Raw genomic sequence first — 13,321 nt, 5'->3', positions numbered from 1 at the left:
TCTAAGGGAGACGCCAGCCACCCTCCTGAGGAAACCCATTTCGGCCGCTTGTACCCTGGATCTCGTTCTTTCGGTCATGACCCAGCCTTCATGACCATAGGTGAGGGTAGGAACGAAAACTGACCGGTAGATCGAGAGCTTTGCCTTCTGGCTCAGCTCTCTTTTCGTCACAACGGTGCGATAGATTGAATGTAATACCGCACCCGCCTTGCCGATTCTCCGACCAATCTCCCGCTCCATTGTCCCCTCACTCGCGAACAAAACCCCAAGGTACTTGAACTCCTTCACTTGGGGTAAGGACTCATTCCCTACCTGGAGAAGGCATTCCATCGGTTTCCTGCTGAGAACCATGGCCTCCGATTTAGAGGTGCTGATCCTCATCCCAACCGCTTCACACTCGGTTGCGAACCGATCCAGTGAGTGCTAAAGGTCACAGGCCGATGATGCCATCAGGACCACATCATCTGCAAAGAGCAGCGATGAGATCCCCAGCCCACCGAACTGCAACCCCTCCCCACCCCGACTACGCCTCGATATCCTGTCCATAAATATTACAAACAGGATTGGTGACAAAGCGCAGCCCTGGCGGAGGCCAACCCTCACCTGAAACGAGTCCGACTTACTGCCGAGAACCCGGACACAACTCTCACTTTGGTCGTACAGAGATTGGATGGCCCTGAGTAGAGACCTCTCACCCCATACTCCTGCAGCACCTCCCACAGTATCTCCCGGGGGACCCGGTCATACGCCTTCTCCAAATCCACAAAACACATGTAGACCGGTTGGGCATACTCCCAGGCTCCCTCCAGGATCCTTGCGAGAGTGAAGAGCTGGTCCGTTGTTCCACGACCAGGACGGAATCCGCATTGTTCCTCCTCAACCCGAGGTTCGACTATCGGCCGAACCCTCCTTTCCAGCACCTTGGAGTAGACTTTACCAGGGAGGCCGAGAAGTGTGATACCCCTGTAATTGGCACACACCCTCTGGTCCCCCTTTTTAAAAAGGGGAACCACCACCCCAGTCTGCCACTCCTTTGGCAACGTCCCAGACTTCCACGCAATGTTGAAGAGGCGTGTCAACCAGGACAGCCCCTCCACACCCAGAGCCTTGAGCATTTCTGGACGGATCTCATCAATCTCAATTGCCACTGTGGAGTTGTTTCACTACATCAGGGACTTCCGCCTGGGAAATCGACGACAATCCCCCGTTATCCTCCAGCTCTGCCTCTAACATAGAGGGCATATTAGTCGGATTCAGGAGTTCCTCAAAGTGCTCCTTCCACCGCCCTATTACCTCCTCAGTTGAGGTCAACAGTGTCCCATCCTTACTGTACACAGCTTGGATGTTTCCCCGCTTCCCCCTCCTGAGGTGGCGAACAGTTTTCCAGAAGCACTTTGGTGCCGACCGAAAGTCCTTCTCCATGTCTTCTCCAAACTTCTCCCACACCCGCTGCTTTGCCTCTTTCACGGCAGAGGCTGCAGCCCTTCGGGCCCTTCGGTACCCTGCAACTGCCTCCAGGATAACATATCCCGGAAAGACTCCTTCTTCAGTCGGACGGCTTCCCTGACCACTGGTGTCCACCACGGTGTTCGTGGGTTACCGCCCCTTGAGGCACCTAAGACCCTAAGACCACAGCTCCTCGCCGCAGCTTCAGCAATGGAAACTTTGAACATTGTCCACTCGGGTTCAATGCCCCCAGCCTCCACAGGGATGCACGAAAAGCTCCGCCGGAGGTGTGAGTTGAAAGTCTGTCGGACAGGGGCCTCCTCCAGACGTTCCCAAGTTACCCGCACTACACGTTTGGGCTTACCAGGTCTGTCCAGAGTCTTCCCCCACCCCCTGACCCAACTCACCACCAGATGGTGATCGGTTGACAGCTCTGCCCCTCTCTTCACCCGAGTGTCCAAAACATACGGCCTCAGATCAGATGAAACGATTATAAAATCGATCATTGACCTTCGGCCTAGGGTGCTCTGGTACCAGGTACACTTATGAGCATCCCTATGTTCGAACATGGTGTTCGTTATAGACAATCCATGACTAGCACAGAAGTCCAACAACAAACAACCACTCTGGTTTAGATCAGGGAGGCTGTTCCTCCCAATCACGCCTCTCCAGGTGTCTCCATCATTGCCCACGTGTGCGTTGAAGTCCCCCAGCAGAACAATGGAGTACAAACAGTCATCCCGCAGGCGTAGGGAGGCGACCCTCTCGTCCACCGGGGTAAACTCCAACGTAGCGGCGCTCAGCCGGGGGCTTGTGAGTATCCCCACACCCGCCCGGCGCCTCACACCCTGGGCAACTCCGGAGAAGAAAAGAGTCCAACCCCTATCCAGGAGTACGGTTCCAGAACCGAGACTGTGCGTAGAGGTAAGCCCCACCAGATCTAACCGGTAGCGCTCCACCTCCCGCACCAGTTCCGGCTCCTTCCCCCACAGAGAGGTGACGTTCCACGTCCCCAGAGCCAGCGTCTGCTGCCCGGGTCTGGTCCGTCGAGGCCCCTGACCTTCACTGCCACCCATGTGGCAGCGCACCCGACCCCAGCGGTTCCTCCCACAGGTGGGAGCTGCTTTTGATTTGATATTATTTTTAATTTCAATTCTTTGGCCGTTAGTTTGACCAATCTTTTACCACGTTCATTTTCCGTTTCACTTTGATTGACAGCTGCAGACACATCACTCATTTTGATATTGATTTAGCAGAACTGCTGAAGACTTTATTAAGAATTGTAGTAGGATGTACCTGTATCCCTTTTGTGAGAAGGCCAATCTCTTCCACACAGAGTAACAATTCTTGTTTTGTCCTACCGTGATTCTTCTGCGAAGCTTTTGCGCAGGCTGTATCTGTGTCCAAGTGAGTGGATTCAGCTGGCACGAACTGAGTGAAGCGCGGCGCTGTCCTTCCTCCTGCAGATCCAACCGTTCCGTCCTTTGAAGCTAAGTTTTTCAACAAAATGTAGTGGCAATCTGTCTACAAAAAATGCCACTGCAGGGAATTTGAAGCCATTTCCAACTCTTGCTGTTGCCAAAAAATGAGGTCCACCATCGCCGTATAGTTAATTCTTTATTGTAGAAATGTATTTAAAAACACATACAAAAAACAAGATTGCAAGATTAAAAAGGAACAGACGAGATCTAAAAACCATCACTATCGCACAGCTGAGGTTGAAAAACTGTGTGGCTTCCCAGACTAGATTCTCCCTCTGGCTCACCTGTGATTCCCTTACTACCCTGGCTAATTAGCACATACACACAGGTGCGCAGGTGACATAACGATCAAACCATTCACACAAACCTACCACCCACACACACACTATCCATGCACACACACACATCCAAATTGGCTGCAACAATATGTGTTATGAACTTTAACTAAACTGAGCTTCAAAAAACGTGGTGGGTACAAAATTACTCATCATGACGAAATCTGATAGGTACGCCTACCCACCGTCCCCCACCAAAATCAGGAGCGCATCGTGCATTGCCTCTTTCGGACCCTCAAGTGTCCAATCCCACCGTAGTTCAACATCACGTCTCCTTGAGTCCTCATTTATGATATCAACACATCCATGATTCATGGAAATGTTGTGTAAAACACAACAAGCCACAAAGAATGCTGCGACTTTTTGAGAACTGTACTGTAAAGTGCCTCCTAACCTATCCAAACACCTGAAGCGCATTTTCAGTAATATTTTTCCTTGAAAAATGGGAACTGCTGTGTCCGTGTAGATGAGAGAAGCAAAGTGTATGCCCACGCTACGTTATGGCCAAGCATGCGCCCCTAAAATATCATCTGAATAACGCGCCACTGAACTGAAACATCGCCGCACGGGACGCTAGTTAACACTAAAGTTGGCAGCAGCTAACGTTAGCCTACGGTTAGCTAGCAGCTGGAGTAAACACGGTTAAAATGCTGAGAGCTAAACGGTGTAAAAGTGTGTCTGTATTTCACTGGAGAGGATTGTAACACCAGACTGTAGCTGCCGTTGTCTGAAAAACACAGACACAGAGATGTGTCACCTTTTTCAGCCCTTCTGAGTTTGCAGGTATGATTTTAATATTACATTATTATAGTCATATGATTTTTGTCCTAACGTTTTGGGGTTAAGCTGTTGTCCTTAATGGCATTGTTTCCCCCTTACATCAGGGGTCTTCAACGTTTTTTAAACCAAGGACCCCTTAACTTAAAGTGAGATGTAGCAGGGACCCCCTACTACATATTGTATGAAATTAAGTTGCTTATTAAACTGGGCCTACAATAACAGTTAGGGCAACCTAAAGTGTTCTTACATACCCTTTTTTCATAAGCTATTAAAATATTAATTGTTGGCATGATTTTATAATATTTTAATGTTACATACTGTATGTGGCACAGTAAATCTAGGATTAACTGTATCTGTGGGCTGATATCTTAGGGACTCCCTTACCTATAGGCCAGTAAGCCTATCATCAGTGGGAATTGATTTAGGCAAGCCTAAACTGAACAACCGTGATCTCCGATCCCTCAGGCGGCACTGCATCAAGAATCGTCATTCATCTATTAGCGATATCACCACATGGGCTCAGGACTACTTTGGCAAACCTTTGTCAAGTACCACAATACGTAGTTACATCCACAAATGCCAGTTAAAACTGTACGGTGCCAAAAGGAAGCCCTATGTTAACGGTGTCCAGAAGCGCCGTCGACTTCTATGGGCTCGGAGGCATCTGGGATGGACCATCACACAGTGGAAACGTGTACTGTGGTCAGATGAATCAGTATTTCAGGTATTTTTAGGGAGAAATGGACGCCGTGTGCTCCGGACCAAAGAAGAAAAGGATCATCCAGAATGTTACCAGCAACAAGTCCAAAAGCCAGGGTCTGTCATGGTATGGGGTTGTGTCAGTGCCCTTCGTGAGCTTAGAATTATAAGGTTCTATCTCCACTTTTGATCGAAATTGAGTTTTTGACATAATCTGATCCATTAGGTGTTTATTAATGCCTGTGTGGTTTTATTTTTGTAATTAAATATTTTGTTAGTTAGTTATTAATAAAATAAAAACGTTCCATCTCACAAAACATAAACCAAATTGGGATTATACGGTTCTATCTCCAGTAGATTCAATATCCAATCAAAACCCTGAATGAACACGGACGGACCAATCAAAACCCCCCTCTTAACTCTGTAGCCTGGACACTGTGTAGTGGAACTACACTTACAGTTTTGCACCTGTAAATCTATGTATGTGACAAATAAACATCCTTGTATCCTTGTAGATGGGCAACTGCAGCTTAGCTAACATAACACGAAGTTCTAACTTCACTCCCCTTCCATAAATGCAAGCTAACTAGCTTTTTAAGCTTGCTAGATTATTGGTGTCTTGATAAAAGTTGCCCCATTTATATCAGGATAATAATTAAATTGTTTTTTGTTACAGAAATTATGATAATGGTGAAAGTCCTCCAAAGGGAGTGAGAGTGGCATAGAGGACAGGAGAATCTAATGGTGGGTACTTCTATAAATGGGTGGACTTTCTGTTGTATTTACCGTGCCTTTGTTTGTACAATACCCAAACTATGTTCTCAGTGTCATAAAACAAAATGATAAACTGACACATTATTATAATATTGGATCATGTAATAATAAAGAATCTTTAGCTTCTCTTGACTGCTGCTGGGGTAATGTTTTTGCAGGTTTGATGGGCAGTGAATGCTCGAGTTGCACAGATGTTTTCAGACACTACTATGTAGGCAAACATGCCACTGGCAGTGTGTACACTAAGAAGTACATTATTCACAAGGCCTATTTGACTGTTTATCCTGTTGAGTCTTTGTATGGAAAATTATGGTAGTAGTCCTGGACAGTGCCTCAGTGGGTCCCATTGTCTAATCTTTATCCATGTTAAGCCGGTACCAGTTAAGGGTGAGAATTTAAAAACGAATCTAATGAATTACAACAATACATTATTGATTAGAAGTGTGTTTAGAATGTTTTTAATGTAATAAATGAACACTGTTTTTAAAATGTTTCAGAGCACAGAGTGGTGGAAAGGGATGAAAACATAACTTTCATGATGTTACACAATATTTTGTATGTTTTAATCTACTAAATTAACCGTTTTTAATGTATGTAATATGCTTCCTAAATGTTTTACAGTACAGAGGAGTGAGGTGTAGTATGTGAAGAAAACATTTTTCTTTAGCTGTAATTTTTCCATGTCCATGTTCTTTAAAAATAAAAATATTGTCTTTATTACAAACTTGCTTGGCTTTGATGTATACTATACTATTATATATTATATTATATACTACAAGCTATGTGCTTGTATTATAAATATATAAATTGATTAAAATCAATGGTTATATACATTTATTCTTTGAAATGTGTGGTTTTATTTGTAAAAGTGGAGATAGAACCTTATAATTCCAAACAGAATCAGAGCTTTCAGAATTATAAGGGTCTATCTCCATTTGGGCCATCTTAAAAAATCCCATTTCCAAATGTGCCAGGATTTTGATATTCTATCCTCAAAGTACCTGTAGGGAGATGGTCTTGTTGAGCTATAATAGTAGATTATACTACATAACAGTTTTGCCAGCTGGGATGTAAAAACTTTGATGCTCAATATCTCTGAACTACCCTAAACGGAGATAGAACCTTATAATTCTAAGCTCACGCCTTGGCAAAGGTAACTTGCACTTCTGTGATGGCACCATTAATGCTGAAAAGTACATAGAGATTTTGGAGCACAATATGCTGCCTTCAAGAAGACATCTTTTCCAGGGACGTCCATGCATATTTAACCAAGATAATGCAAAACCACATTCTGCACACATTACAAAGTCCTGGCTGCGGAGGAAGAGGATATGGGTACTTGACTGGCCTGCCTGCAGTCCCGACCTGTCAACAATAGAGAATGTGTGGCGCATTTTGAAGCGCAAAATGCGACAACGAAGACGCCGTACTGTTGCCCACCTTCAGACTTGTTTGCAGCAAGAATGGGACAAAATTACACCTTCATCACTTGGTGTCTTCAGTCTCTAAACATCTTTCAAGTGTTAAAAGGAATGGCAACGTTACAAAGTGGTAAATGGTTTACTGTTCCAACTTTTTTTTGAAATGTGTTGCAAGAACCAAAATAGGAATTTAGTTTTTTTGAAAAAAAACAACAAAAGTCATGAGAAACACGTTAAAGTATGTGCTGTTGTATTGTCTGCAATGAAATGCAAGTCAAAGTACATTTAGAAATCACTACTTTCTTTTTTTATTTGTGTTTTCCATACTTTCCATACTTCTGATTTGGGGTTGTAAAAATAGAACTGTGTGTAATTAAAGAACACAACAGCAAGTGAAAAATAAAGATTCATGTAGATTTAAACTTTGGAGGTCATTCTCTAACAGATTAGTAGTTGAGATGGACATGATTCCTAAAACGTAACACATCCTGAAACACATGTAATGTTTTGAATGTAAAGAAAGTTTTGAACAATAAAGGAGAATAATCATTTCCTTTACATAAATAAAGAAATTAGCACCAAAAATTGTTGCTTAAAAATTGACCAGAATGCAGGAAATGAAGAGTTTGACAGACAATATTTCATGAAGGACGATCCCCAGACCCCCCAGTTATAATGTGTCCCCCCATCAATGTGTAAACCAAACCTCCACCCTTGACTGAGAGGCAGAACCATCATCAGATCCAGAGGTTCAGCAGCTGGATCTATAAAACAACATGTCTGCCCTCTGCTGGAGACCCTGAGCTAACACATCACCGTCTGTCTGTTGGCTTTTAAACAGTGTTGGGGAGGAACTAGTTACATGTAACAGAGGTAATAAAGGTAAATGTAATCTACATTTGTTACAGTTACAGGGAAAAAAAATGTCTGGTTGAATTGCGGTTAACTGTGAAAATATTCATGATTACATTGGGAGTTGTGAATATTATCTATAAAAGGCAAGGCCATATTTTGTTGCTTTGCATGTTTTTCATGTGCACAATATCTTCTTTTGACATTTCCAGCCACAGCTGTTCAGTAAAGTTAGATGCTATTATTCTGATGCTTTGGATTGTTTTTCACTCTTTTGACAGTTAAATCACCTCTCAAGCTGTCTGAGAGTTTCCACTATATGTAGGGTGTGTGACAAAAAGCAGAGGGGGGGCGTTGATCATCCACAACAAAATAAAACATTAAACATTAAATCCCTCTCCTTAAACTACGGATTAATTAAATGCCACTTGGCCGTGAATGTCAAAACACTTATTCATGCAAATAATCTCAAAATGAAATAGCACAACGTGGTGTAAACATGAAACGCAACACTTACAAGCCAGAGAGCACAGTTGACAAAATACTTTCACCCACGGGTGGCTTGTGGCCCGAGGTAAAATGGTTGCCCACAACCACAAGGTTGGTGAATCAATCCCAGGTCATTTGACCATATGTAAAAGAGTCCCTGAGCAAGACACTGAACCCCAAGTTGCTCCCTGGATGCATCCAGTTAAATGCAGTAATAGAATTTCACTATGTTGTACTGTGTGTATGTGAAAATTAAGAATCAAGTTTTATCATTTCTGAAATGCTCGTTCGTTCCTTGGGAGTGTTTGTGCCTAAAATTAACTGTCATCGCTGCATTACGCTCACTTTTTCTGGCTTGACTCCACTACCATGGCCCCTACCATGGTCATCTGGTGATGTCTGTAGCCAGCTCACAGTCACCTTTTGCTGGCTAAACAACTGCTGCTGGTAGCCGGCGTCCCGGAGCTCTGTAGCAGCTGAATAAAACCAGCACCTGCTGCTCGGAGTTTATCGTTCTCTGCATAGACTGTTCATGTTACAGCACTTCACTTAGTTTAAAACACTTATTATTTAGCCTATAATTAATATAGGGTCTAGGCTATTGGTCACTTTGAGGTGTAGGAGGGGGGGTACATTTTGTCTCCACCAGGGGGATAACAATAATTGAGCAGAAGCAGGGATATGTATGTGAGTTCAAGCCCCCAGGGGAAATATTAATGATGTGTCCCTTTTAGAAAACAACAACAGGACCAGACACTGTTTTTGTGACAATATGTCTTTTATTTTTGAATGCTTAGTTGACACTTTTATTTTCTATCTGGACATTTTTGATAAAAAGATCATCACCACCCATGTCTGGTAGGTTTACCTTTGGACATAGTCATTCTAGCTGTTTCCAGTCTTTATGCTAAGCTAGGCTAGCTGTTTACCCTGTTTCCAATCTTTATGCTAAGCTAAGCTAATGTCTGCTTGAGGGAACTTCATATTTACCGTACGCTAAAATGTAAAAGATGTGTGAGTTTTATTTTCTGTATTTCATGTTGTTATTTACTGTAGATTAAAAGTCCAATTACTGATTTATTTTTGTCCAGCTCAGTGAGCCAGTTTCTGTCTAATTTTAAACCCAAATGTGAACTGTTCCCTAACTCTTCAGATAATAAACAAGTGAAAGTGAGTTATCTGTCAGCAGAGAGCTGTTTCTGTCTGCTGAACAAACTGAAAGTGAATCAATGATAGAGATTATAGATGAGCTGGAGAGGCATCATGATGGTGTGGTAGAGTTACACACACAGGTTCTTGGAGCAGACAAAAGAAGCCTTGCTGGTACAAGCCCAGTCGTTCCAGCTATTTGCTGTAGAGAGAGTTTACAACCAATGTAACTGATTACATTTAACTTTTATATTTAAAAGTGCAACAAGATGTTTTAAATATTTTTTTACCTCCAGCCCAGTTCATCGTAAGACAGTTCTCCCCTCCACAACAGTTGTTAGGCTCCCCCTTATTCCAGCATGCGTAGTCTAAGTTGGATCCATCAGACCAGAACCACGTACCCTCCTGGAGGAGAAAGATTGTTTTAATGTCAAAGTGAAATCAAGAGTTTTTGTTGTAATACTCATTCAGGCCAAAAGACTTCTTATTTTCTACAACAACTCATGAGACCCAACACATTCTCATGAACGCGTTGGGTCTCATGCCCCCGTTACGTTGTTTTTCCGACTGGCAGCGTTCACCTGGTCGGGATGAGAGTTCTTCTTCTTCTGTTATATTGGGCGTTTGGCATAACAACTTTTTGCATGACTGCCACCAACGGTTGGCCGTAGCCGAGAGCATCAGGTGGTGAAAACATGGAGGCCACAATAACAGAAGATCTGCTGCTGGTTTCTTATACGAGCATCCAAACAGCACATGGACAGGTGTTTGTTTGTGTTATTTGCAGGACAACCAACGGGAAAGGACACAGATAATGTGTTGTTTTTTTATACATAGGCCTATTTATGAATAATTTTAAACATATTATGTCTGTGTATGTTTCTTGGCAGAGGAATTTGTCCACAATAAATAGTTTATTGTCATTAAAATATGTTTAGTGAACTAAAGTCGCCTCCATCAAACGTCAGTTGTCAACAACGCGTCACCAACTGGGGAACTCGGGTATCTAAATCCAGCCCGAGTTTCCGACCTCTGATTCCCCCAGGACGTTACGTGAATGGTGACGTTTTCACTCGGAAAAACGTTTTTCCGATGTCCATGAACGCACGGCATAGGACGAGCGACATCCCTTCCTGTGTGATGATAAAAGTCTCACCTTCACTGCGTCGGTGCCTCCGATCCAGGCAGTTTTCTGTACACCGGTCATTTGTAAAATGTAGTTTTTGATGAATCCATGTTCCGCATCTGAGTGGATGGAAGCCAGATTCCCACCAGCAGCGATGCAGAAGGTCTAATGGAGACAATATCATCAGTTTAAAACATTAGAAAGAAACAAAATCATAATCACATTATTAACAGATCTCAGGGCAGTTTTATAGTCACCTGGAACATTTTTATACTTTTAAACAGTAGTGGAAGAAGTATTCAGATCCTTTACTTAATACTAATACCACACTGTAAAAATACTCTGTTACAGTAAATCTTCTGCAATGAAAATGTTACTTAAATAAAAGTATGTAAGTATCATTGGTATTAACGGGTGTTCATGTGTTGGGAGAGTTTGATCATTTTCTTAATTATGTGGTATTAGTAGTTTTACTGCAGTAAAGTATTACAGTACATTGGTATTAAGCATACATGTGTTATGATGGATGGAACTGCTGTACCTCTGCATCAGACCAGGTCTTTGTCTGGATGTAGAAAGCAAAACAGCGAGAGTCTAACTGAGTCCAACCAGAAGGGCAGCAAGGTGCACCCTGTATGAACAAATAAGCCAAAACCAATCAGACTAGTTTATATTTATGATTATTCATTTACTGATTGTTCCTCCTCTGTGCTGTGGAGATAGAGCTGGCAATGCAAGACTACAATCAGAGCAACCCAACGAGTCAGAGATACTGTTCTGACCTGTTTATTATAAGTTACACAAGACTTTAACAGCCTCTAACTCAGCCAGTTAAGAGCTACATTTAGCTTTACATGTTATATGAATATGGTCCCTGGAGCACAAGTTTTATCAGGCCACAGTTTTCAATGCACATTAAAGAGTGCAATTATTATTAACAAACATTTAAAAATAAAAAAAAAATTATTAGTATAATAACAGAAAATGTATTTTTACTGTATCTAAACACCAAATTTCCATTTTTAATTATTTTAGTTATTTTAGTGATTTATTTCTTAAGAGTGTACTTACATATGCAGTCAACAGTCCGCTGGACAAACAGAGCAACAAAGCTAATGGAAAGACTGATGTCATCTGTGGAAAGAAGTTAAACAAAGTCAACATACATCAGACAAGGAAAGAATGTCAGACAATTAATGACTGCAACTGATCATTAATGAGCCATTCATCAAATTAAAGTATCCAGATTAGTTAATAGTGTATTAGAAAATATAGATATGGTTTAATATTTGATAGATTATTCATTGTCATCCGCTGACTGCAACTCTGATTGCCCAGGGGCATCTTTACCAGACGTCTAACTGGGGGATCCCGAGGTGTTCCCAGGCCAGGTTGGAGATATAATCCCTCCACCTAGTCCTGGGTCTTCCCCGAGGCCTCCTCCCAGCTGGACGTGCCTGGAACACCTCCCTAGGGAGTCGCCCAGGGGGCATCCTTACCAGATGGCCAAACCACCTCAATGAGCTCCAGTCATTACCCAGCCTTCATGACCATAGGTGAGGGTAGAAACTCAAACAGGCTGGTAGATCGAGAACTTTGCCTTTTGGCTCAGAACACACAAATTGTGTATGTAATAGTGCCCCCGCTGAGCTGATTCTCCAGTCAACCTCCTGCTCTGTTGTCCCTTCACTCAGAAACAAGTCTAGATGAACTTAAACTGCTGCACTTGGGGAAAGGACTCATTCCCTCCCCCAAAATGTCCTCTTGATACAGACAGGATTATTTATTAATAAAAGTAAAATAGATGAAATTGTGATAATACATTGAAATATAAATACCTTTGCTGAGGTGGTGATTGGCTGACACAGAGGAGAAGAACAAGTTGATGACTGTCACTGAAAGAAAATGTCACAGATCTGAATATTAAACACTCAATAATAACAAATTAGGTCAAACTTCACCTGATTTACATCATTAATGCATTCACTACCTGCACTCATTTTTATCATTAATCAACAGAATAAACTCTGCAATCTAGCATAAACAACATTTATACATTTTTCAGGCAAATCTTTCTTTCAATGATAATGATAATACAATGTGAAAACGTCCATTAAACTCACATCAGTAATCTTTGTACTGCCTGGTTTGGTTTGGTTTGGAGGGAAAAGAGAGTCACTTATATACCTTAGAAAGGGGAGTGGTCTTAATCATGATTGACAGTTCATGCAATGACGCAGGTAAAGACTTGATATTTAACAGGGTGTTAAAGTCAGGGTCAGTGATAGGCCTGGCAAACTCGATTCCTTTTAAGGATTTGGGTTATTCTGAGTCACTCACTAAACTGATCCGGGTTGTGCGAGTCACTTGAGTCACTTGAGTCACTTGAGTCAGTATTGCTAAATCCTAGTCCTACTTGCCACCTCATGTAGCTGCCCACAGGAGAGCCATTTAGTCACGGGAAAGAAAGCATTTTGACTTAACTTAGTGTAGCCTAAGCAATATATAGGCTTTCAATGTAGACATTTTTTTTTAAATCGATCGACCTAATTTTGATATGCTACATCTGTGCACCAAACCTATAATCTAGAAGTATTTTATTTCAGAAATTAAAGAATGACTTTTGTTGTGGATTTGCTTTTCACCCTGACTCGAGGAGAGACTTCACTCGCTCGTCTGCTACAGATGACAACGTAGTCGGCTAATTCACGCGACTGATGATGACTCAAGGTGTCCCATGGTCTGCAAGGCAAGCTTGCAATGTTTTAG

The 13,321-nt window shown here is 42.4% G+C and overlaps 1 protein-coding gene across 1 annotated transcript; it reads right to left on the bottom strand.

The window, feature by feature from the left end:
- Positions 1-9,089: 9,089 nt before the first annotated feature.
- On the bottom strand, positions 9,090-12,822 carry LOC114564580 (galactose-specific lectin nattectin-like). Its single transcript, XM_028591996.1, has 7 exons — positions 12,676-12,822; positions 12,391-12,447; positions 11,624-11,686; positions 11,094-11,183; positions 10,583-10,717; positions 9,717-9,831; positions 9,090-9,628 (listed from the first exon to the last, which is right to left on the bottom strand). Exons 3-7 carry the CDS (start codon positions 11,684-11,686, stop codon positions 9,558-9,560), a joined length of 474 nt encoding a protein of 157 aa, XP_028447797.1. The 5' UTR covers positions 12,391-12,447; positions 12,676-12,822; the 3' UTR covers positions 9,090-9,557.
- Between the last annotated feature and the right edge of the window lie 499 nt (positions 12,823-13,321).

The sequence above is a fragment of the Perca flavescens genome, chromosome 11 (genome assembly GCF_004354835.1).
Source record: "Perca flavescens isolate YP-PL-M2 chromosome 11, PFLA_1.0, whole genome shotgun sequence".
In the NCBI taxonomy this organism is placed as follows: domain Eukaryota; kingdom Metazoa; phylum Chordata; class Actinopteri; order Perciformes; family Percidae; genus Perca; species Perca flavescens.
Note: the sequence above shows the minus strand (reverse complement) of the source record. Positions and strands in the feature narration are given on the sequence as shown.